The 25,646-nt window shown below is 40.1% G+C and overlaps 3 protein-coding genes across 4 annotated transcripts; all 3 read left to right on the forward strand.

Annotated features, from left to right (window-relative positions):
- The first annotated feature begins 1,086 nt into the window (after positions 1–1,086).
- gpr1 (G protein-coupled receptor 1) lies at positions 1,087–4,468 on the forward strand. The gene is made up of 3 exons (XM_022740353.1): positions 1,087–1,345; positions 2,420–2,537; positions 2,673–4,468. Exon 3 carries the CDS (start codon positions 2,699–2,701, stop codon positions 3,776–3,778), a length of 1,080 nt encoding a protein of 359 aa, XP_022596074.1. The 5' UTR covers positions 1,087–1,345; positions 2,420–2,537; positions 2,673–2,698; the 3' UTR covers positions 3,779–4,468.
- Positions 4,469–5,000: 532 nt separating this feature from the next.
- On the forward strand, positions 5,001–12,396 carry ndufs1 (NADH:ubiquinone oxidoreductase core subunit S1). Of its 2 annotated transcripts, XM_022740351.1 has the most exons (19): positions 5,001–5,222; positions 5,911–5,990; positions 6,332–6,432; positions 6,542–6,649; positions 6,797–6,873; positions 7,126–7,207; positions 7,345–7,475; positions 7,568–7,753; positions 7,843–7,977; positions 8,074–8,188; positions 8,291–8,436; positions 8,526–8,654; positions 8,772–8,901; positions 8,987–9,147; positions 9,253–9,407; positions 9,871–10,046; positions 10,131–10,265; positions 10,421–10,493; positions 11,834–12,396. In XM_022740351.1, the coding sequence occupies exons 2-19, from the start codon at positions 5,912–5,914 to the stop codon at positions 11,923–11,925; spliced, it is 2,211 nt and encodes a 736-aa protein (XP_022596072.1). In that variant the 5' UTR covers positions 5,001–5,222; position 5,911; the 3' UTR covers positions 11,926–12,396. The 2 variants fall into 2 exon arrangements, with proteins under 2 accessions (XP_022596072.1, XP_022596073.1); XM_022740352.1 differs by lacking the exons at positions 5,001–5,222; positions 5,911–5,990 and having other exon boundaries at positions 6,349–6,440.
- Positions 12,397–12,477: 81 nt separating this feature from the next.
- Positions 12,478–22,530, forward strand: ino80d (INO80 complex subunit D). Its single transcript, XM_022740346.1, has 10 exons — positions 12,478–13,115; positions 14,827–15,073; positions 15,177–15,988; positions 16,139–16,238; positions 16,332–16,556; positions 16,793–16,902; positions 17,102–17,235; positions 18,231–18,454; positions 18,635–18,792; positions 18,901–22,530. Exons 2-10 carry the CDS (start codon positions 14,856–14,858, stop codon positions 19,929–19,931), a joined length of 3,012 nt encoding a protein of 1,003 aa, XP_022596067.1. The 5' UTR covers positions 12,478–13,115; positions 14,827–14,855; the 3' UTR covers positions 19,932–22,530.
- The last annotated feature ends 3,116 nt before the right edge of the window (positions 22,531–25,646 follow it).

Genomic DNA, 25,646 nt, shown 5'->3' on the forward strand with positions numbered 1-25,646 from the left:
CAGTGAAGCTTTGCTAAGTCAGAGTTTGGGCTTGAGACTTCTTGAGACAGCCATTGTTGTGTTTATAATACAAGAAGGTGACAGAACAGTCTGGCCGGGCCAGAGCTAGCTGGTTAGCATGCTACCTTCTGCAGAAGAAAAGAAATGATAGAATTAGATGCAAAACAAAGTTAACATTGCCGTTGCTTTCCACCTCTGGAGACAGCTCTTGGTGAATAAAGGAATGGAGTTTGATGCCGAAATGCAATATTTCTTCTAAACTGGTAAGTAAACAGCTATTCATGCTAATGTTGGCTATGTAACAATAGCAAAACTTACAAATAGCTCCTTTAACCATATGCAAACAGAAAACAATTGTTTATTTTCCCTACATAAAGCATATTCTTTCAACTTGACCCCTGGTCATCCACACCTCTCCCTGTAGTGGCTGCCCTCAGCCGTCCAGTGTGAGAGCCACTGCATTATGGGAAGTGTAGGATCAAACATTTTTGGAGCTAGACTAATTCAAGGAACTACATTTCCAGATACATTCAATGCTGAATCAATTCGGACCATTTTTTTTAAAAAACTGAAAGTCCCACAACTTTATTGAAATGCACTATTAAATCACAGTAGTACCCTTTTAATCCTTTCTTAACCATGCTGTGGCTACTGAATGTTTCAAATAGTTACCAGTGAACGCCACCCAGCTTTTGCAAAATGGTTCAATATCGGTGCTGTCTAAGTTGTTTCAACAAACATTTTACAGTGCAATCAAGCTTGTCTGCAGGCCTACCACAAGTTTATTGTGTTTTAATGAGCATCAAGCAGCAAGGTGCTACATCAACGAGTTAAATGCTATAAAAGAAGAGAACAAATGCAGATGCAGCTGGCAGCGCACAAACTCTCTATGCAGGCCCTACCCACCGATGCAGCTAGTACTTTTTAGAGGGAAAAAAAATCACTACATGTCAACAAAAAAAAATCTGCAACATTCAAAACTTTTCCGTTTACTAACTGAGCGGAAAAGCGTGCGTTGAGGGTTTACCCTGCTGTTATGAAAAGCAGCCGCAGCTGCTCTGAATGAAAGCATTCTTCATTCCGTGTGGGTAACCAATAACTTTTCTTCATTCTGTGGTCCGTGTTTGACGCGTCAGCCAGGCGCGCCCACTGCACATCTCGACCCTGTGTGCACCAAATTACGGAGTTTAGTTTGGATGGACGCACGGAAAGACTACACATGCTACAGAAAGAATTTTCGCAGCCGAATGGGAAGTCACAGTCAAGGCCCAGAAAAACGGAGCTAAAAGGCTAAGTTAGCGGTGTTTTGACCCAAATGCTGATAAAAGGGGAGCGCTCCGCTTTGGTAAGCGATGCACTCTCTCTTCTTCAAACTGAAAGGAAGAAAATCACTTCATGTTTATCCAGTTAGTATGCCTGCAGTGTGTATGTGGCACTGATTGTACTATGAAATATGAATTCCCATTCGTCAGGCTAAATATATGCAGTCAACGAAAAGTTGACTGCATATATTCTGCATTCAGCATTTGTCCAGTTAGTTTCTAGTCTTGTTTTAGTCTTTCTTTTACTGTCGAGTCTAATGGTAGTTATTCTAGTAATTTTACCATGTTTACCTTTTTGTCTTTAAGATTGAAATTCTGTACTTATTGTTGTACTATTGGTTAGTAAAATATTTATTTATAACAAGCTTCTCTATTGTTCAATGAGATATTCATGTCTGCAGGGGCTTTCTTGTTTTAAAGGACATGCTCTACCTCATATTTATTTGTTGATTGCACTGATTTTTTCCATATAGTCTTAAACAGTTACTGTCTGGTCTGATGGGACACTTTTCAACATTTTATTTCAGGGCAAAGTTACAGATCTGTCCAATTATTAAACTTTTTTTTCTCTTTGAGATTGAGGTTTAATTCATATTCTCAATGTTCTTCTGGTAATTGAAAGTTTTTTGTTCATAGTATTTTTTACTTTTTTACTAAAAGTTCATTTATCAGGAATAATTGGATACATATGTATTGAAGACTAGAGATAGGTAAAAAAAACAAAACAAACAAAAAAAAAACCTGAATGTGAATTTAACAACTTTCATCTCAGACCAGAAATTCAAGACTTGAGTAAAGACTGTAGTAGTCATGGGCACCATTTTGGCCTTGAAGATAATACTATATTGTAGATATGTGCAAAAAATATAACCTTTCACTCACAGATGTTTTGCTTAGTATGGCTTTGTTGATGGATGGCCTTGTTTTTAATCATCAAAACACTGACGCATGTTAAATTATGTAACAACACATTCTTCCATGTTTACTTACAGAACAAACAATATGAATCATACTATGAGGTCTCTTTCTGCCTCATTTGTAGGGAATCTCACTATTTTCATTTGTTGATCCACATGGATGTCGACACTATGTTCCAGGGTTTCTCAGGACACACCCAGTCCTGGCCTCAACACAGGAGCTGAATGATTGGAGAGAGGGGCAGGACAGACTGGATCCTTTTGGAGAATAGCTGAGCGTAATCATAAAGAGTGTCAGGTAAGAACTTGTGTTATAGGTTGATTATAATACTGTGTTTATTGAAACCCCTTGGGATACATATATATATATATATATATATATATATATATATATATATATACATATCTGATCATGAGATTTTGCTTTTCACAGATAACAGAGTTCACATCTTTGCAACAATGGGTGACTTCGGCGATGACTACGGGAACTACACATATGATTATTACCTGGAGTATGGCGACTTGGAAGACCTTAAAGTAGACCACAGGCAAGGGGAAACCATGCACATTACCTCTGTGGTTATTTACAGTATTTCCTTTGTGCTTGGTTTGATTGGAAATGGAACCGTTATCTGGGTGACAGCATTTAAAAGCAAAAAGACTGTCAACAGTGTGTGGTTGCTGAATCTAGCCATGGCAGACTTTGTGTTTGTGCTTTTTCTCCCCTTCTACATTGATTACATACTGCGGGACTTCCACTGGGACTTTGGCTTAGTCATGTGTAAGCTTAACTCATTTGTGTCCATGATGAACATGTACGCCAGTGTGCTCTTTCTCACAGTGCTCAGCATAGACAGGTATGTTTCTCTGGTCCACCTTAACTGGTCACAGAGGTGCCGCACTGTAGAGAGAGCCTGGGTTATATGTGGCTGCATATGGGCACTAGCTGGAACCATGAGCTGTCCTGCACTGATTTTTCGTGAGACCATGCACTTACATGACAAGGTGGTGTGCTTCAACAACTTCCATGCACAGGACGGACATACAGCAGCAATGAGACACATTATAATAGTGGTCATCCGTACCACTGTGGGCTTCCTTCTGCCATTTACTGCTATATGTGTGACAGGAATACTTCTGACAGTCAAAGTGAATCAATCTGGGGGCTTGGTTCGCCTGTCTAGCTTCTCCAAAACAGTCACTGCAGTAATTCTGGCCTTCTTTTTATGCTGGGCACCTTTTCATATTTTCAGCTTAATGGAGTTATCGATACATTCCTCATTACACCTACACAACATACTGAAAACTGGCTTTCCTCTTGCCACTAGCTTAGGCTTTTTTAACAGTTGCATCAACCCTCTGCTGTATATGCTCTTGAGCAAAAAGGTTCGTCGTATCCTGAAGCACGCATGCCTGGACCTAACCAAGAGTTCCCTAAGAGAGCTCAGCCAGTCAATCTCTGCCACTGAGATTGAGTCTGTGCCGGAACTTTGTCAGGACAGTGTCCCAGAGGAGCCTGTGGAGTCATCAGCTCTATGATTGTAACCATCCTCACACCCTAGTTGTCCATTAAAAACATGAGGGTGGCTGGCTATGATTATAGCGTAAATGTAGAGGATTATCATAACCATTCTTTCCAACTGTAGTGTTAAGATTTTCCTATTTTGTTTCATTTGGATGGAGTTCTGCCTACTTCAACTGACAAATACTCTCAATGGAAAAACTGAGGGAAATTGTGTATAATGTGGACATGGAGTTCTTTCCATTTATTTCTCATTTGCATAACCCAAGTGATGAGAAACAGGCAAGATACAGTAGAATGTATTCTGTGTTAGTAAACTGAATGTCTCTGGCTTTTGGACAGCTGATCAGAAAAACTGCAGATGTATCCGAGTTGTGGAAAATGAGATGGACATTTTTCACAATTTTCATACAAATTTTTAATAACAAAATATGCATCTACATATTTACTTTTTTATTGTACTCTTTTGAACCAAGGGCATCTTCTCATCAATGCTCAATAGATGAGCATTGATTCTTACAGGTGAGATGATGCTGATATCCGATTGTAGTCTAATATTATTATATTTTATACAGTTTAATACTGGCTACTAGAGTCATATATTAATGTACTATATTGGTTTTCTAACTAGTTCAGAGTTCAATAAATGTTTTATTCTAATATATTCCATATAAAAAGCATATACCTTAATAAAATTGTTCTTCTGAGCACATTCTGTACTTTGTTTGAATATCCCTTTTTTTTTATATTGTTTGACTTGTTGTTAGCATTGTGTGTCATGGTAACCTCATTAAACATGCAGCTTTGATGTTTTAAATAAAGACAGACTAGATTTCCAGGAGGATTTACTCATTCCTTGTAACTTTGCACAAGCCAGATGTAAATCCAGATGTGTATTTCCTGAGGGACTGTTTACAAATTCAGCCATGTCCTGTTATGTATCTTTGGTGAACTCTAACTTTAAAGGAATACATCACTGAGACAGAGTAACATCCTGTTGTGTAGGATCAACATGTAACATGTATGAAAATTTGGACAGGAAGACAACATTTTACCCTTCCTTAACAAGTTAGAAAGCCCAACTCAATATGTCCTTTGACCTTCTGATTTTTTTTTTTTTTTAGAGATTTGTGCTCTTTAAAGTGGCACAATAAACAGTGAAAATAATCCACACTTGTATCCAAATCAAAGACTGAATCTGAGGGAAAAGTCCTGCTGTTACTGCCACATCACCACTGACCGTCATAATTAGGTGTAGATGAGTATCTGCTAAGGAGAAGGTACATTATTTGGCTGTCAGCGTTGAAAACCTGTACGATTACTTCAGTCAGTACCTGCAGAAAAGTAGCTGTCCTATTTGGATTATGGTACACAGGATTACTTAATCCGTGACGCAGCACAATAACAGGACAGTGCGCAATCTGAGTCGCGGGCAGTCTCATGAGGACAAACACTGACAAGGTACGTAACTGATCGCCGCAAGAAATACTATCTACTGTCTAATGATAGATCATTTATATCTTGGACGCCACCGCCGCAAGAAGGCTTTAAATGGGTCGTGAAATCTGAATTAATTAGTGAAGTTAGCCGGATGGCGTTTGTTACTTTATCTTGTTTGTAGCAAGCTATGCTAAATTAGTGGGTTTCGATTAAATGCTAAAACACTGCCTCACGAACCGACTATTGATAATTATTGAGTAACGTTAGAATATGACAGTGCCCCGTGCCACCACAGTTGAATTAAACATTATATCAAGCTTTGCTAACGTTAGCGTTAGCTAGGCACAACATTTGACCAGTGACGTAGCCTACAGTTTGTCTCATATTTCTAGAAATTTCCAACGCGTTGTCAACACCTAAATATTTCTATACACCTGTAGAACATTTATAAAGCGCTTCCTGTAAGTATAGACGTGTTCTTTTCAAATATGTCGCAGCATAAGTTGGCTGCTCCTATTGTTTTTATCCAGTGATAAGTAGCTAGCTAACAGCTACTTCTGTTTTTGTTCTGGTAGTCGCGTGTGGGCTGCACGGTTCTCCAGGTTTATAATTACGTATCAAATTTGAACATCTTAAAGAATTGTCAATACTTGAAAAACGTGTCTATTAGAGAAGCTTAACCTTACACGTGATGTTGCCTCTCTTCCAGCATGTTGCGTTTGCCTGTTGTGAGTCGTGGTCTCTTTCCAGCAGCTATCACCAAAGGAGGCGCGGCCACAACCAACAATGGTAACAATATGCTACTTCATCGTCTGATTAATTGACCACGTATTTGTTGCTTACACCATGTCGCTTGTATTTCTACAGAATAGTCATTTTGTTTGTTGTGTGCAAGAACAGCCTTGTCACTTTGTTCCACTGATGGATTATACACAGGATTACAGATTTGCCAGGTACCACATTTAGTGCCAGGCTGTTGCTGGCTCAGTTTAGCCAATACCGATCAGTGCCACTAATTTGACATCACCAGGAAATATCAGGAATTAATTATAGTAGCAAAAAGATGTAAGTGATTTCTCTGTTAATTATAACAAGCTTTGCATAAAAATGTTTTCTGTCTTTGCTTGAAGCTCGCACCGCAGCTACAGCAACAGCAGCTGCCAGTAACCTTGTGGAGGTATTTGTGGATGGAAAGTCTGTCATGGTAGAGCCAGGAACCACTGTGTTGCAGGTAACATGGTAAATGCATCCATACAGTTACATACAGTAAGACAGGTAATTTCCTGACAAATTGAGCCATAATATTAGAAAATAAACACCCTGACTGTATTCTGTCACAGGCATGTGAGAAGGTAGGCATGCAAATTCCTCGCTTCTGCTACCACGAGCGCCTGTCTGTTGCTGGAAACTGTCGCATGTGTCTTGTGGAGATAGAGAAAGTTCCTAAGGTATGTTTAATGCTTGACATTTGTTATTGTTTTTTTCTACTCTAGAAAGCTTTGCATGTCTGTCTGACTATTTCTTTGCCTTATTTTACTGGGGCAGAGCTATACCTTCTTACAATAATAAGGAATCATTTTTCATGTACCTTCTAGCCAGTGGCAGCTTGTGCTATGCCTGTAATGAAGGGCTGGAACATTTTAACCGACTCTGACAAAACAAGGAAGGCCAGGTAGGATCAAACTCACACCTCAAAGTCATTGTAGGCTTGGGGTGCACTGATAATATATATTTGTAATTATCTCTGTGATTATACCTAAATGTCTGATGGGCATGATATGCCAACTTTTATTTTTGTGGGGTAATGGTAACCTATATTTCAATTATATTATCTCTCTCCCAAGGAAAAAACAGTGTTAGCATTCTCTCATATGAAAGTAAACTGACACAATGTTATTCTAAACTGTTGTTCAATTTTACACAGAGAGGGTGTGATGGAGTTTCTGCTGGCTAACCACCCATTAGATTGTCCAATTTGTGATCAAGGGGGAGAATGTGATCTACAGGTAAATGAAAGATGTCATTTCATAGGTGTATTCATAGGTCTGTTAGTGAATGTATATATGACAGACATCTCTTTGTTTAGAGTTTTGCTGTTATTTGTAAGACTGATTAACACAATTGAATATGATTTTGTGTGAAGGATCAGTCCATGCAGTTTGGCAGTGACAGGAGTCGCTTTACAGAGGGCAAAAGAGCTGTGGAAGACAAAAACATTGGCCCACTCATCAAAACCATTATGACTCGCTGTATCCAGTGCACTCGTTGTGTGCGGTGAGTCACACTTCAATATCTAGAGTAAGTTGAGTTGCTGTATAAATTTAGAATATGAAAATAAGTCTTTTTTTTACTTTTACTCACTACAGCTTTGCTAGTGAGATTGCAGGGGTGGAGGACCTGGGCACCACTGGAAGAGGCAATGACCTGCAGATTGGGACCTATGTGGAGAAGATGTTCATGTCAGAGTTATCTGGGAATGTTATTGATATATGCCCAGTTGGAGCCCTGACTTCTAAACCATACGCATTTACTGCTCGCCCTTGGGAGACCAGGTTTTTGGATTGTGCTCTACATTTTGATTAACTTACCAGGGTCCAAATTTTGCAAATTCTTCTCATACATTCTCTTTTGTTTTCTACAGGAAGACTGAATCAATTGACATTCTGGATGCTGTGGGTAGTAACATTGTGGTGAGCACTCGCGGTGGTGAGGTGATGAGAATCCTGCCTCGTCTTAATGAAGATATTAATGAGGAGTGGATCTCAGACAAAACAAGGTTCCTTTCATGTCACACAAAGTTTGCTTCACAGACCCAGATTTCTGTAAAATGTTGGCTTCATTGCGGAACTCTTCCTTGCTTCCATCCTGACAGGTTTGCGTATGATGGACTCAAGAGGCAGAGGCTTACTCAGCCGATGGTGAAAAATGAGTCTGGGCAGTTGGTTCCCACATCCTGGGAAGATGCGTTGACTCGAGTTGCTGGAGTAGTATGTAATTTATAATAAAATTTCATTCTGTAATAGTGTATGATAATTTCACAGCTTGTTTTGACATAGTCAGTTCTAAATAGCATCTGTTTTATTTGACAGTTCCAAGGAGTTAAGGGAAATGATGTAGCTGCTGTTGTGGGAGGCTTGGTGGATGCAGAGGCTCTCATTTCCCTGAAAGACGTGCTGAACCGTTTGAATAGTGACAACCTGTGCACTGAGGAGGTGTTCCCCATGGCTGGAGCTGGGTATGACCATGCAGAGAGAAATACTGAAAATGCTGCAAAGCCAGTTGAACTAGTGCTGATAATAGGTTTCTTTATTGACCTTGGCTTAGATCTGACCTGCGCTCAAACTATCTTCTAAATACTGGGATTGCTGGCATTGAAGAAGCTGACCTGCTGCTTCTAGTAGGCACCAATCCACGCTATGAAGCTCCTCTTTTCAATGCACGAATCAGAAAAAGGTACATTGAATGTGGTTAAAACAGTATTTCTGGTTATTGAACAATGTTGACATTGTAAATTTGATGGATGTTAAACAAAAATGCATGTTTAATATGAACTTTTCACCTCTGCTTTAGTTGGCTTCACAATGAGTTGCAAGTGGCTCTCGTGGGAAAGGAAGTGGACTTAAGTTATACCTATGACCATCTTGGGGAGTCTGCCACGGTTCTTCAAGAAATAGCATCAGGAACTCACCCGTTCTCACAGGTGACACTGAGCACTTATGTAATGCATGTTATCAATCAACTGAAATATTTCCTCCTAATTTTGTGTATTTTATCTCCTCTGACAGATGTTGGCTAAAGCAAAGCATCCTACTGTTGTGGTTGGTAGCAGCTGCCTGCAGAAAGAGGATGGAGCTGCAATTATGGCAGCTGTATCAACCATTGCTCAGAATGCTCGTGTCAGCAGTGGAGTGGAGGAAACCTGGAAGGTTCTCAATGTTCTTCACAGGTCATTGTCTTGGAAAATTAGTGTAAAAGTTTCCAGTAATAGGGCAGTGTTCAAGGGTTTTTTTTTTTTACTGTAATATACATGCTGTTTTGCCTGTGTCTTCAGGGTTGCCAGTCAAGTGGCTGCACTTGATCTTGGGTACAAGCCAGGAGTGGACACTATCAGAAAGAATCCACCCAAAGTTCTGTTCCTACTAGGAGCAGATGCTGGCTGCATTACTCGTCAAGACCTCCCTAAGGATAGCTTCATAATCTATCAAGGTCAGCTGTTTTACTGCACAGCAGTATAAGCTCTTCCACTGCATCTCTCATTTACATTTTAACTTATGTATGGCATCTTAGAGAAGCAGTGTAACTCCTTACATATTTTTTGCATGCACAGAAGAGTCTGACTAAATGAGTAAGGAAACCCAATGAATGCAGAAGCTTCCATTCAGTGTACAAGGGTTTACTGGAAGGTTTGATGAGTAATTTTAACAGATTCCAAAGCAGTTAACACCCACTGGAGATGGGTGTGTTTCACAGAGCTCCCACCATCATCATCAAATTACCAAATGAGGAAATAAGGGGCATGAGCTTGTTCTGGCTGTCTATTGTAAAAAAAACAAACAAAAAAAAAAAACACCTTACTAAGCTACTTTATGATTTTTCAGTTCATTTGTCACCCTCCTACATATGTTCATGTTAAGGGTTAATTTTGGTGCTCTGTGCCATAACTGCCCAGGTCACCATGGTGATGTTGGTGCACCAATGGCTGACATCATACTTCCCGGGGCTGCATATACTGAGAAATGTAGCACCTATGTGAACACTGAGGGCCGTGCTCAACAGACTAAAGTGGCAGTGACTGCTCCAGGTGTGGCCAGGGAGGACTGGAAGATCATCAGAGCAATTTCTGAGGTGAACTACAATACAAGATAATTATGCTGTATTAAGCAGTAAGAAATAAGATTAAATGCTGTGTATTTTCCATTCTCATTTAAGCTTGCTGGAGTTACTCTGCCCTATGATACTCTTGATGAAGTGCGTGATAGACTGGCAGAGGTTTCCCCAAATCTGGTGCGATATGATGACATTGAGGAGGCCAACTACTTTAAGCAGGCAAATGAGCTGTCTAAGGTCAGCTGCTGTTTTCCTCCAGTATGTGTTTAGTTTATCATAGAGAAGGAACTAATAAAAGTTTAATTTAAATGTCAGCTTGTACAGTTCATATATCTCAGTTCACTTCATGCTGTTCTACATGATGATGGTGATATCTTGCTTATCTCTTTCAGGCAGTGAACCAGGCTGTCCTTACTGAACCCTTAGTCCCTCCACAGCTTACTGTGAAGGACTTTTATATGACAGGTGGGTCACTAGTACTCAATTCATGGGTTTCTCCTCTCACTAAACCTAGTTTATATATTATTTTCATTTCAAAATCCTCAAGGAAAACACAACAGTGGACAGCAACAGGACAGCAGTGTTTTATCAATTCACTAATTATATCATGTTGAAGGAAATAGTAATTAAGTAATAGTAATACTAATAATAATGCCATATTTTATGATATTCATAATTAATTTACAATGTGCCCTTGTTTGCTCTGACTACTGTTGGTAAGCATTTTTTTTCTTTCCAAATTAATTAAAAACCCAAACAACAATTCTCGCTAAAGTTTCACATTATTGCTGAATAAAGTAATAATTTATTTCATGTTGACCAAACTTATAACAAACATTAAGATGTGTTTACTGCTGATGTTTGTTACTGATGTAGTTGTAAAGAAGCCAAGCTGTCCACAGCACCCACACTGGTTTTCAATATCATAAAAACTATGTAACATTATGTAGACAAGTAGAGATTCTACATAATCTTGATATGTTTATATGGCATTTTTTGATTTGTCATGGACACTGTTAATATGTAAAGGTTAGATCTGTCATTTTCTAAAGAAATTTTCAGAAGTCATCTTTATTCTGCTTGAGCTCTTGATCAGATTAATACAGGAATAGAAGGGTCCTTTTTGAATTATTAAATATTGTGATGCAAAAAATATTTGGACATCCAGTGGTTATTCTATATTTGGACAAAACAAAGATACTGGCAATGTTGCTATTCTCAGAGCACTACAGCTAAGGGGATCAAAAATGTATGAATAATTCAGTATGCTGGCCTAAAATCTCAATCTCTCACCAAATGGCCCACATCGTTCTTCAAATTATATTAAGTTGTGAAAAACACTTTTGTAAGTTATAGTTCTTTGAATTTGAGTTAACAAAATGCTCCTTAGTTTAAAGCTCATCTGAGATTGGTCATTTTTATCTTTTAATTAAAAATCTTGTATACAAGTCGAGTCTACAAAATGAAAAATAACTAACAATGTCCAAATTATTATTATTGTGTTGCCTGTATGCTGGTGGTACACATTTGTATTATATAAAACACTTGACTTATTCATCCATTAAAAAATTGATTAATAGCACTGCAACACCAGACACTACTGTAGCACTGTCATTTCACTTCCCAAATATGGGTTGAAATTGATATGTTTATGTAATTGTAGCATTAAATGTGTAAAAAAATACCCTTTTTTAAAATTCATAGCACCATTAACACTCAGGGATTTTCTAGTTAGACCCTATTACTATGTTGAGTTTAGCTCTTTTTGGTCAACTTTTAAATCTGCTCTCAATCTTGACCCACAGATCCGATAAGCAGAGCCTCCCAGACGATGGCCAAGTGTGTTAAAGCTGTCACAGAGGGAGCACAAGCTGTGGACGAGCCAGCCATATGCTAGCTACACACGCCATGGATAGCCATCCAATTATTGCACACAAAAAAATTATACGCACAACTCCTCTATTTACACATTCCTAGAGACATATTTATTTGCACATGTGTTTTACTATAGTAGCTGTTTTACTATAGTAGATGCCTCAACTCACTTTACTAACCTGCAGAAACATGTCTATGCATTATTTTTAGAGTGAAAATGTGAGTTTAGGTTTAACAAATCTCCAGAGATGCACATCTGACAGTATATGTTTGCACTTGTTAGGACATTAACATTTAGTAGATGTGACCAAAGGTTTATAAATCTTTATCCTCCAAAGGTAAATCTAGTATTTTGTCTTCCTGTGAAATTACCAATATTAAAAGTATTATGATTATATTTTCCTAAAGGTATATAGAGTACATAGTATTTAAAGTGTAGCTATTTGTAAGTGTGACATTTAATAAACCGGTTTTCTGTAGCATGCCTAATGAATCTTTGCAAATCCCCTATTTAAGTTTCTGCTCCTACTTAAAGCAATGTTTAAAGTAATAAAATTATGTTTTTCTGCCATGAATGGCACTTTCCTGTTTGGTGTTACACCGACTCAACTTTTCCAGTCTCGGGACCCGGTATCTGATTGGCACATGGTCCATCATCAGTGAACAGCCGGCAACAGTGTGGCAGCAGGGCTGATAAGTGATTCATATGGAGGATGATAGCCGTGGTCCAGGTGGATTTCACACTGCAACACTTTACTGGACCCCTTAGTCAATATGTTTTAACCCAGCTGTTTTAAATGTGGAACATGTAGACGGCACAGTCCTTCATACAAACTGTAATTTCTTTCTTAAGCGATTAAAAGGACACTTCTACAATGTAGGGGCTTTTAACAAAGTTGAATTTCCAATATGGTAGGAGAGGTTGTTGTTGTTGAGCGGATTGTTGTCATGTCCCCGCAGTGCCTGTAGTGGTGCTGTGAGGAGTCTGCTGTGGATCCAACAAAAATCCTCAGCAGCCTACCTACTGCTTGTAATTTGCTCTGGATAGCCTATATTTACATGCATCCTTATTTCAAGATACACCGAGCTCGATGAAGATCACTGTTACTATCCTATCTCGACTATCGATGCACAAATAGCCTAGCTGATTCTAATAGACATTTCGGCCGTCTATCTGGAGCGAATACCTTACACAGCCCATACCAATTCAAGGTAAGCGAAATCGTATACAGCCTCGGCCTCGATTTCAGAGTGTACCTTTTCGCAGAGGCTTCAGTCGGCCAGGCGCTCTACTGGAGGCCGCTGTGCCATCGAAGCTAAGAGGCCTCTCATTTATGAGTCATTTATTTTATATCCTGTGATCTGACCAAATGACGCAATGCCTTAAGAGTTTATGTGGAGTTACACAATATTGGAAGTTATAAGTCTTGTAACCGTCTAATGTTACATTATGTGGCTATATTTCATATCGATTATTACCGAGGCCTTCGATGACAGGCCTTAAGCCTCGTATGTAGACCCTTTGTTTGGAAGTATTTTGCCAGAAATGTATTATGTTTGTATACATTAATATCCCACGACTAAGGCCGACCATTTTTTGCTTGAATTTTATGATTACGCTTACTTTTTCTAAATAAAACTAAACTGAAAATAGACCTTTATAGTGTTACTGTTTGCTTATGTTTCCGTTTCCTGGTTAGCTACCGCCTACTAATTTGTGTTTTTAGCTTTGATAGCGTTTTAGCTAACTAGCAAATTTGACTTTTGGTGTCTGGTCTTTGTCAATAACATGTAATTTCTGCCTAAAGAAGGGTACAGTTGTGTCTTATGAATTAAGATACGGGTGTATATCAAACGTAGATGCGTTTATAATTTCATATTATAAAGTTTAACATCTGTCTATCGGCTCCAAGCTAATGCTGGCAAGCTAGCTCCCTGAATTCAACTAGTAGTTACGTTAGCTAACAGTAGTCACCGTTTGCTGTCTGTCCGGTTCTCTGTATTTAACTGTAGTTGTTAAAAAAAAAAAGTTGACCAGGCTGATATAAATTACTCTTAGCCAACCTGCCCTTGTGTGTCCAGCATGTTCTTCAGTGGTCAGAACCGTAGCTCTGTCAGACCGAACTTGAGAACAAATTATTAAAGTTGAACGCATCAGCTAAGCTACTGCTGAAGCTGGGCAGCTAAGACTACAATTACATTACAGTGGATTGTGATATACCAGTAACAGCCTGTTTGAATGCTTGTTTATTATGAAGCATTACACTTCTAAAATAGCAGCGTATGTGTTTCTTGTTTAGACGAGCCATATACTAGACAATTTACATGGAGTTACTGAAGTGTTCTGCAAGTCTTGTAATGATGCCTACATACTAGTGACTTTTAGTTTTTAACTTTGTCTGACAGATTGCTGGCATGCATTATACTGTTTTACCACCATCATATTATCTTGTAAGTGCTTGCTGTAAGGATAATTGAATGGTATGTGGAATGAAAACACATACTCTCTGTCTACCAGCTGTGTCCCACTGAGAGATTCTGTCACTGAAAATTATAAGTTGTGTAAGCAACTAGTTAAAATTCAGTGGCAAACTTTGTGTAGACGATAATGTATTTAAATTTATGTACAATATTGTTATTCACAGCATTTACTCACACAGTAGTTCAACGAACAAGCAACGATGAATTAAATTAGTCACAAATATTGGAATGTCATTGAAGTTTTGACTTGACAGTAAAAATATTTATGTAGCAAACATTACTTCCTCCTGAGTATTTATTTTTACTTATTGCCTAGTAAACAGTCAGCTGTAGAGGTGATGGTTTACTTGCCCCTTTGCTGTGCATGTGCATGCATGGTTTCCTCTTTAGTATGAAGTGCTAGTGATGTAATTCATGGTTTTTCCTGACTTTATCCCATCAGCTGATGTTGTCAAGGACACGAGTCACGTGATGTATGAAGGCAAACACATACACTTCTCAGAGGTGGACAATAAGCCATTGTGCTCATACAGCCCAAAGCTCTGCAAGCAGCGCAGACTAAATGGCTATGCTTTCTGTATCCGGCACGTTCTGGAGGACAAGACAGCCCCCTTCAAGCAATGTGAATATGTGGCTAAGTACAACAGCCAGCGATGTACCAACCCCATTCCCAAGTCAGAGGACCGCAGGTGTGTATGATTGTGTACATGTGTGGCAGATTCCACTATGCTGTGCAGAAAGAATATGTCACAAGTGTGCACATTGTGCTGAGGATGTGTTCTTGTTTTCTAGGTACTGTAACAGTCACCTGCAGGTTCTCGGCTTTATCCCCAAGAAGGAACGGAAAAAGAAACACGATGCTTTGGAGGACATGCGTTCACGGGCTCACCTGGAGTCAGTGGCACTTAACATAACTGTGCCCTCTCTTGCTCTGAAAGCTCCCAATGGTCTAGATGAACTTCCACCATCTCCCCCCTGTACACGTCTGTTACCCCTCCCTGATGGGGAACTCCTGGACCCTTTTGCCTTTTATGAGGATGACACAGATGGGGAGGAGGTGGGTACTCCTCGGAAGGGCAATGCCATCAAGAAGAAATTACAGAGTCGGCTGGTGCTCAACCAGAAACTCTGCCATGACACGGACCTCTTCCAGCCACCTCCTGAGCACTTTAGTCCCTCTCCTGTCCCCCGTGTCCACCCCTCCTCACCGCTCAACACTCATCTCCCTCGGCAGCCGTCAGGTCTTCTCCAGCCGCCCCAGCACTCCAGCGTGACTTCCTTCATCTTCCCAGGACAGCAGCAGGGTTTATTATGCAATCCACCACCACCTCAGACGGTCAACTTTCTGCCTCCAGGGATGCCTGCTAATGCAGCACCCAGTCCAGTGCAACCTTCTGGGCCGTCACTCAGCAGGAAAATGCCTTTCACTGCTACTCACTTGCCTGTCAGTTGCAAGGACAGTGGCAGTAACAATCAGCGGCATGTGGTTGTCATGCGCCCCACTGCCTTCTCACCTTCTGCCAGCTGTTTGGCCAGGTTGCAACATCTTGTGCAGCTCTGTGCCAAGAGACACCGGGAGCATGGAGACCTCTTTCCACATCTAGGTACTTAATTTAAATGTATTTACCACCAGTTTTCAAACTCACTCTGTTCTCTCACACTAAATTAATGTGTAATATACTTCAGGTAAACTGTAGTTAATGAGAAATTAACCTGCTGAAATGGATGAGCTGCTCTAACAAGTTCCCTTTCAGGATTGGACTGGTCAGAAGATAGTGCTGATGATGATGATGATGATGAAGAGGAGGCAGAGAGATTTGTTCCTTTTCAGACCTCTTGGAGACCACAGAATGGGTTGGTATCCAGGTACTTATCCTAGTACTTTACCTTACTGCCTGAATTTGGACCTGACATTTTCTGTCATGACTTCTTCTGTTTCCCGAATAGGTTGGAAGACGACTGCGGTTCCTCTCGGAGAACACGGCTACTTAGGCTTTGCTCGTACCTCCAGGAGAAATACAAGCACATGTGCAGGCAGGAGAGAGCGAGTATCCGCCAAAAGAGATACCGCTATGCCTTCCGCAAAGCCTTGTTGCACGCTGCCAGTAACAACCCAGACTGCGCTGGGCAGCTGATCCAGGATGTCGGTGGTGCCTCTCGAAGCTCTTCAAGGTATTCTCACATATGTGATGTTTGTCAGTTTTGTTTATCTCTCTATGAAGACAATAAGATTAAAACACATGTATTAGTAGATAGCAGCTTGGTTTAGACAGTCACAAACCTTCCATCAACAACGACTGTTTTCTAGTCTTTTTTTATTCTTTATTTAAAAAGTAAAACGTGACAAGTGCAGAGTGATGTCAGTTTTGCTGCTGTTTGCTCAGTCCTGTGGCTGTATGTCTTTACAGTGTGGCTCCAGCAAAGCAGCAGACCACAGATACAGGGACCTGCACTGGCAGCACAAAGGGCCAGGCCTGCAACAACAGAGCTCTGCCCTTCACTCAACACTGCTTTCAGCGTATCCTTTCCATCACTTCACTGATTGTACAGCTGGTCGCGAGAAGTGCATCACAGTGACTGTGTATAATTTATACAATGTTGTACAAAGTTTTTCATAAATCACATACTGTGATGTACAATATCCCTGCGTGATGGAGTATGACGATCACATGCCCTCTCTCCTGTATATGTGTTATTTCCTTTATTGTTCTCTGTAGACATTCTGTTGAATCGTTCCCAGCAGCTCTTTGCTAGTTGCACAGCCAAATTTGCAGATGGTCAGCAGTGCTCCATCCCTGTGTTTGATATCACGCACCAGACGCCCCTGTGTGAAGAGCATGCCAAAAAGATGGTGAGTTCAGTGTTTAAGAGACGAGTTCAACATTTTGGGAAATGCACGTTCAAGTTCAAAGTGCAGATGTACATTCAAATGTAATGAAATTGATTTGCCGCGGCTCTCCCTCAGCCCTTGAACTGTAAGGAAGTTTATAATAAATAGATAAATAATCATAGTAGCTCAAATAGTTTGTGGTCCTGTTCAGTGAGGTTGCCAAACGATACTGGTATGCCTTCAGTAAGGATGCTCTCTATGGTAGTCTGGTAAAAGTAACCTAGGGTTTTTTCAGACATTACATCATTTTTAAGCGACCGCAGAAAGTAAAGCCTCTGTTGCACCTTCTTAATGACGAAGTTAGTATTAAGGGAGAGGGAGTCTGTAATCTGAATGCCTAAAAATCTAAGTATCATTGATGTAATAACAGTTTAACAGAAGTGGATGCCAATCAACAGTTACAACCTTAGTATCAGTAGTATGTATTTGCTTTCTCACTGAGAGTTAGTTAAGGGGATTGATACACTCAGTTAACTTAGCTTAGCATTAAGCCTGGAAACATGTGGAAACAAATAGCCTGACTGTGTCCAAAGGTAACAAAATCTATCCACCAGCACCGGTGAAGCTCACTAATTAACAAGTTGTGTTTTTGTTTTCAGTCATCCAGCAAACAAGTAGAGACTCTAGGAATCTCCTGTGATCTGTAGTTTTTTTACACATTGTTTTTTTTGTTCAGCTTGAACAAACTATATACAGTGAGTTTTAGAGATGCTGGTATATGAATTTTAAGCCATGCTAACGGGATGCTGTTTAAAGCTAACACTACTTATTTACTGCACGGTCATGAGAATGGTGTTAATCTTCTCATCTAATTCTTGGTAAGTAAGCAAAAGCAAAAGTGTATTTCCCAACATGTTGAACACTTCCTTTTAATGTTCTCTTATTGTTGGTGACAGTTAGATTTCATATGGGTTTAGGTTATGATGACTCAGTGTTCTTGTATACATTCCACACAGGATAACTTCCTGCGTGGGGATGGAAACCGACGAGTGCAGCACCAGCAGCAGCAACAGCGAAAGCCACGTAAAAAGACCAAACCACCGGCGCTCACCAAAAAACACAAGAAGAAGAGAAGGAGAGGGCCACGGAGGCCTCAGAAACCCATCCCTCCAGCGTTGCCACAGGGGAACCTGGGAATGCCTTCTACAAGTCTAGCAATGCCCTCACAGGCTAGCATCAGGTGCGCTACACCTGCTGTCTCTACTCTGTTGAGTTAAAAATTTAATGTGTGGAGATCCATAGTCAAGGACAACACCCTCACTCACAGGATAATGTTACACATGTGTGAACAGCCCCTTCACTACAGTGCCTTATTGTGTTACTTTTCTTAAGGTTTTTGATCATCTCTTTTTTGTTGCAGGAGCCCTTCAACTCCAGACCTAAGTACAGAGGAGCTTCCTGACGATATCACCAATGAAATGGCAGACATTCCAAATGACCTTGAGCTAAACCAGGAGGATTTTTCTGATGTGTTACCCCGACTACCTGATGACCTGCAGGACTTTGACTTGTTTGAAGGTTCTCTTACAGCTTCTTGTGCACCACTTTATGTGAACAATAGCAATATCCCTTTGGTCTGTGATTTTATAATGATGTGTGTGTGTGCGTGTGTGTGTGTGCGTGTAGGTAAGAATGGAGAGCTCCTGCCCACCACAGAGGAGGCTGAGGAACTGGTGCGTGCACTGCAGGCTATGGGGTCCTACCCAGACTCCTTGGTGTGCCTGACCTCCATGGGAGACCTGGCCCCATCCGAAGGAGTGGACCACAGAGCCATGACTGTGTTCCCTGGTCCAGTCCAGCCAGGGACCATGGGGGATCTACTCAGCAGCCGCATCCCCACAGAGAACTTCACCAGCCTTGAGCTGGAGGACAATATACTGCAATCCACTGGGGGACACTTTCCCCCCTCACCGCCATCTCAGCCCACTAACCAGCCCCCAACTTCGTGCTCCAACCTGACCTCATCTTCTTCTACAGTAGCCCCCTCCACCACCTCCCTGCTCACTCAGACCTCCATTACAGAGCGAACGTTTTCCCGGACGCACACATCTCATGTCCTGGCCAAGTCGGACGCACCCACATCATCTCCCCAAGGCAGCCACTACAGCAGTGAGCATGTGCCATCCCCATACAGTGACCACATATCTTCTCCCCATGCCAGCTCCTTCCAGTCTGACACCCCTCTGCTGCTGGAGGTCCCTCTCAGCGGGGTACCAGGACCCCCACGCTCGTCATGGAATAATCTCCCTCTCCCCATCACCGACCCCACGCAGTTTGGCAATCTCATAGGATCGGAAAGTCATCTCATATCCACTTCCCTGTCCACTCCCCCGGCCACCACCCACTCTGTGACGCTGCAGCCTATGGCTGCCCTTTCAGCGATGCCTCAGAGCGGCTTGACAGGTTTAACAACTCCCCCTGCCCCCTCGTCCTCCCTCCCATCCTCCTCACATGATCTTCTGACCTCCACACAGCCCAAGCAACAGCTCCCTCAGTTCAGCGCGGCCTTTGGCCATCAATTGGCCTCCCACAGTGGCATCCCGAAAGACGTGCAGCCCAGCCACAGCTCCACAGCACCCCCCGCTGGCTTCTCCATAGTTAGTGCCACTGCTGCAAGTGCCAACAGCGCCACACCACCCTTCACGCAAAGTAAATGAGAGCAGGCGGCCTGCAGCGGCTGCATGATGGTCTGTGGACTCGCAGTCACTTACAATCCAGTCGACTGGCTTCTGATTGACCACCCCACTTCATCTGCTACATGTGTGCAATGTGGTAATAGTGCACTATTTGATAATGAATTTGCACAAACTCAGATTTTCCTCAATATTTTCTATTTTGTTCTTTAACCCTGTAGCCAGACTCTGGGATTTTAAGTCAGTGTGAGCCCACTTGTTTGATGCCTTGTGGTTTCGTCAGCAGGGGGTTACAGTCAAATCTTTCAGATTTTGTGATGAAAGAATCGGGTGAAAATTGGCGGAAGGACCTTAGCAGAGATTATCTGTGTCACAGTGCTCAGAATTCATAGAAGCCTCAATCAGTGGTCGGTTTTGTTTGCTTTGCCAGTTAAAGTCCTGTCTTAAAATGATCAACTGTACCCTGCCTTGCTCAGATGGCCATTGCATTTAAAAAAAAAAAAAAAAAATTATTCCACCTTTTTCATACACTGCTTCTGTCACGCCCTGAAAAACAAGAGTACAAGTTGTGATATTTGTGACCCATTATGTTTCAAGCTATTTAACTGTTATCATGATATAGAATCTTACTGAGTCAGATTTCACAGTCATACGAATTTACCAAAATACTTTTAAACAGCTGTTTTTATATTGTGTATACTATATATGTGCTCATTTATTTGTTTGCTCAGACGTCAAAATCTCTGACCTCACCATTGGTTGTGGGACTCTGAGTGGCCTAGTAGACACTTGAAGGTAAATATAGTTTCTTAAAGCAATAAACACATTAACATAACTCTAGCATTTAAGATATTTTATTGGTCTCATTACATGTAGCTTCACTTGCTGAATCAAGGCTGGATCAGGAATATACTTTGGCTTCTATAACTGTTGTAAACTCTGTATTTATACAACAGTTTCACTCAACACTAGAGCGAACAGAAACCAGTGATCAGGTCAACCTGACTTCTTGTCTCGGGTCATACTGAGTGGATTTGTGAGGCTAATAAATGAGTTTCAGTGTTATAGTAATGGTGATGATGGAGTAATCCAGGGACTTTAAGTGTCTACTCTCAAAGGTGCTCTCTGGTCCACATGTACAATGGTCTTTAGTGACTTGCATGGAAACCCACTATAAGACGTTAAGGCCGCACTACCCTGAAAAGGTTTAGGCAGTGAACTGGCACTGGAAATGAATACTTTACTCATTAGCTAGGTGTAATGTGATGGTATAAACTGGTGTGTTGAGCACATCTGAGGTAAAGCACTGTCTGTTTTACTCAGTTATAAAGTGATTTTAAGAGAAATGATGCAAACCTGGGGCCTGGATTTGATTTTAGAAAAATGAGGACTGTCTGTCTGTGACTCATACAGCAGTAAAACCATGGCTTTTGATAGATATTATATTAGACATTTGACAGATCTGTCATACATTGTTGAGTATTAGGTATATAGAGTAGCAGTCTCTATCTTGGGGTTTGTTGGTGAATTGTTGAGTAGCAATGGATTGAAATTGTTTTTTGCGATGTATTCAGTGGAACCTGTGTCTTGTAGAATGAATCTCTCGTATTTAATGGCTATCAAAATGGTTGTAAGTTCTGTTTGAAGTTGGAGGGATCAATGTTTGTATGCTATGTATGCTTTCATTTTGTTTTTAATAATATTCTGATGGAGAATATTTTTTGATAGCTATTAAACACCAGGAAGAAGTCTGAGATCGCATGGGCCAGTGACCTTTTGTGTAAGAGCATTATAATATCAATATTAGATTATGGTCATTGGCTCAATTGTCGGTGGTATGAAACATTGGAATATATGCATCGCCATTTCATTTCATTTTGTGGAGAAAAACTGATCAACATACAGTATGTTGCTTTTTCAACACAGATTTGCACAGGAGTGGATGAGGCCGAGGGTGTTTCACATGTCCCATGTCTGTCTTTGTTTTGTTCTGTTTTTTTTGTTTGTTTTTTTTTTTTTTTTGCTCGGACGCTCATTAAATGAACAGCTGCCATCATTACCAGCTCTGAGCCTGCACCAGACCCCTTGTTTCCAGCTGTGAGAAGGCCCAGTTCTGTCTCTCCCTTCCAAAGAGAAAACACATTATGAAGTGTAAACCTGTAGCTTCACCAGAGACGACTGGGCTTCTCAGTGACTGCAGTGTTTGTCATAGTCAGGTTGGAAGAAAATGTTTGCAAGGCAATACTGCTGTATCCACATAGCATGAGATTAGTCGCTGCACCAGTTTACTCTCTCAACAACCACGTAGAACAAAATTAACAGGGCTCGTAGGTATATGTAACTGCTTGAATTCAGAGATGGCTGACAAATTCCTATACTCATTGAATGTACTGTATTACTGTTTTTAAAGATAGGATGAGCTAATCTAGTCACCTTTTGTTATTGGTCCTTGTTTAATTTGTCTAAGGTATTTTTTGTATACAAAGGTTTACATTTTTATGTATATTTTTCTTGTGTACAAATTATGTAATATGTGTACAAACACTGTATGTAATATCTGTATATAGTGTGAGAAATTTGATCTTTTGTTTTTGGATGTATAAATAAAACTTGCTGTGAGGTATTTGCTGACACAGTTTGATATGTTTTTTTGTTTTATTTTAGATGCTTAGAAATAATTTCCACTATGCATGTTGGTGGTTACATGAAATCTTTTTAAATTTTAATTCACAGTCCCATTGTAATCCCAAATATCCCCCCTTACTGTTAGATAAACAGCTGGCAACAGACATTTTAAAAAGGTCAAGAATCAACTGTTGAGCTAGGCTACAACATTTAGTTCATCAATTACTGTTTCATTTACTTTTCTGATTATTTTTTCCTCAATATTCTGACACTTTATATACTAAATTCAATTAATTGAGAAAATAACCAGAAGATTAATTCATTATAACATTTGTTACACAACAGTTAGTTCCGACCACGTGGTTTGATTGGACGAGAGGCATTCCATGTGTGCCGATACGGAGTGTGACGTCACTCCCTCTCGTGTGATATTACTTAATTAGATGCAGCCCTGTAACACTGAGCCTCAGCTGCTATGGCAACATGTGCTCAGAGAAAAACAGAAATTTCACGTCTACATTTCCATTACTTCCAACAAACTCCATCTGCTGATGAAGAAAAATAAAAAATATATATAAATAAGGTTTGTATTGTAATGTGTATTCTTTGGTTTATTCACATGAAATTTAAAAGCCTTGTCTTAGCTTAGTTTAAGATAGCTTAATTTGAGTGTTCAATTTGTGTAGAATGTCAGGGGAAAAAGGTTGAACCCTTTACTCAGTAATTAATATATTTAATCTCATAATTTTTAATTAACTTATGCATTTCAAAATCTAATATTGTCATGGGTTACTGTGCACAAGTTAACCTAAATTAAAAGCTAATACAGTAATGGCAGGAAGGGTGATATTTCCACTGTAGGTTGATAAATACACATGTTCTGAAACTTAAAAAAATAGGTAAGCAAATTTCAAATGAGGTCATGATAAGTTATACGACTTGGTAAAAAATAATGGCAAAACTGTTCATCGAATTTGTACTGGATTTTTTATTCTTTCCTTAATCATTTGACATCTTCCAATAAATCCAACAGCACTGGCCTGAATTAGCATACATGTATACTGGACTATGAACTGTCAGCAAAGTCACACAAAATGAAATGTACATTTTAAGTGATTGCCATCCAGTGTTTACTGAAACTTAAACACATCACAGAACCAAACTGTACTCCCTCTATTACATCTTCTGGGTTATAAAAATAGTTTAATAGAATATATGCCTACTTGTGCTAAGAAATGACTCCTGGCGATCACACTGCTTTATTGCCATAAAACACACAGGGGGGGGTGGGGTGGGGGGTGTACAAATCGAACTGGCTATAACTGCAACTTAATACTGTGGCCTTGTTAAGTACCATTTTTTAAAAAGCAAAAGAATTCTACAAAGTGCAACACATAAAAAGATAGGGTCATATTTGACCATGTACAAGGTGCAAATTGTATTGAATTTGTGTCTCTGTTTGGGGAGGGGGCTTACATGGCACATTTCACAAGAGAGATTTGAAAGAAGAGCAAGAGAAGAAGAGTTATTTTTCACAGCAAAGCATAAAAACACAAAGGAAAATATAGGATGAGTATGGAAATGATTGAGTCTGGTACCTTTTCTTGATTTGGTTTCTACTCATTTGACTTTTACTCATCCTGCTGTGTATTTCACCATAATTAGCGAGCAGGAAAGAAAACTTCAAATGTACATGGAGACAAACTGGAAAGAAATGTTCTGGTAAATGATAAAAATTAAAGAGTTAAAAAAATAGTTTGATATTTTAGGAAAAACTTTTTTTTGCTGGGAGGCAGATGAGAAGATCGAATCTACAGCCAGCAGCCAGTTAGCTTAGCACAAAGACCAGAAACAGGTGGAAACAGCTAGCCTGGCTCTGTCCAACAGCAACAAACTGCACCTACCAGCACCTATTTCTAGTCTTTGAGTAGTTGGCAGAAACCGGCAGAAACTATGAGAGGTTACTGGTCCCGGCCAAGAAACCACAAACCTATTGCAGACTGAAGCCTAATACTGCGCTCATGTCATGTCATTTAAACATTAGTTACGAGCAGCTCAGCTGGAAAAAATTTTCATCTTAGCCGTCAACTTGTAATCGTGAATTTCTGACAGCTACGATATCTCCCACTTGGTATTAATCTTCTCATCTAACTCTCAGCAAGACAGTGAATAAATGTATGTCCCAAAATGTCAAACTGCTCCTTTAACTTCCCCTGTGCCATGTATTGCCCTGTGACAAAAAAGAATATATCATCTGACCCCATAAGCTTTATCTCTCTTCTGAGAAGTAAAATGAGTTTTTGAAATGTTTTTGATCTTTTCTCATTTGTCTTTAGAAGTATTGCTGCATATGCATTTTAATGCCAGAGGGGGGAAAAAAAAAGAGGAAATCATAACAAAAACATCTGAGCTAACATTTTAAAGCTGATACTATTCATCCCATTCATCACAAATACTCTAAGGCTGCTTCAACTCTGTTCAGGAACCAACATTCCTCCATTCCTGTATAAGTATGCTACAACGCATACTGCTCAGGCCAACCAATAGGCTTTATACTGTTTATACTTTTCATGCACATTCCTTTTAAACTACAGTCAGAAGTAGTAGCAGTGCCTCTGGTCTCTAAACACCTCCTGGCTTTATGTTAATATGTACATCTACTGTGTGAGAAGTCTATGTCTATATGCATTTAATGTACAACTGAAAAACATCTCACAAGTCCAAATGGAAAGATACAGCCAGGGAAATCTTACACTGCATGACCAACTCCAGAGTCCAAGCTATGAGACTTCAAGTGGACTTTTTCATCCTTGATAGTATAATGCATACCTGCAAAATACTGTAAGTCTCGTGCTACTGTTTTATGGCTACTTTGTTTATAGTAAAAGGCATTTATACTCGAAGTGAAATTAAAGCTGTCGATACGCTGAGGAGATATATAGTACCACTGCAGCTCCTAGGAAGACTAACAGAGTCCGCCGATTTATAAACTAGATAATGGCACTGCTCTGTTAATGGAATGAATGGACGAAACCTCAGTTTGTCTGATCATTCAAACACGCACGGAAAAAAGGGAATGAGGCAAAGTCCAACAATCCGACACAACTCGAGGCC

This window comes from Seriola dumerili, unplaced genomic scaffold (genome assembly GCF_002260705.1).
Source record: "Seriola dumerili isolate Sdu_G_001 unplaced genomic scaffold, Sdu_1.0 BDQW01000052.1, whole genome shotgun sequence".
NCBI lineage: Eukaryota > Metazoa > Chordata > Actinopteri > Carangiformes > Carangidae > Seriola > Seriola dumerili.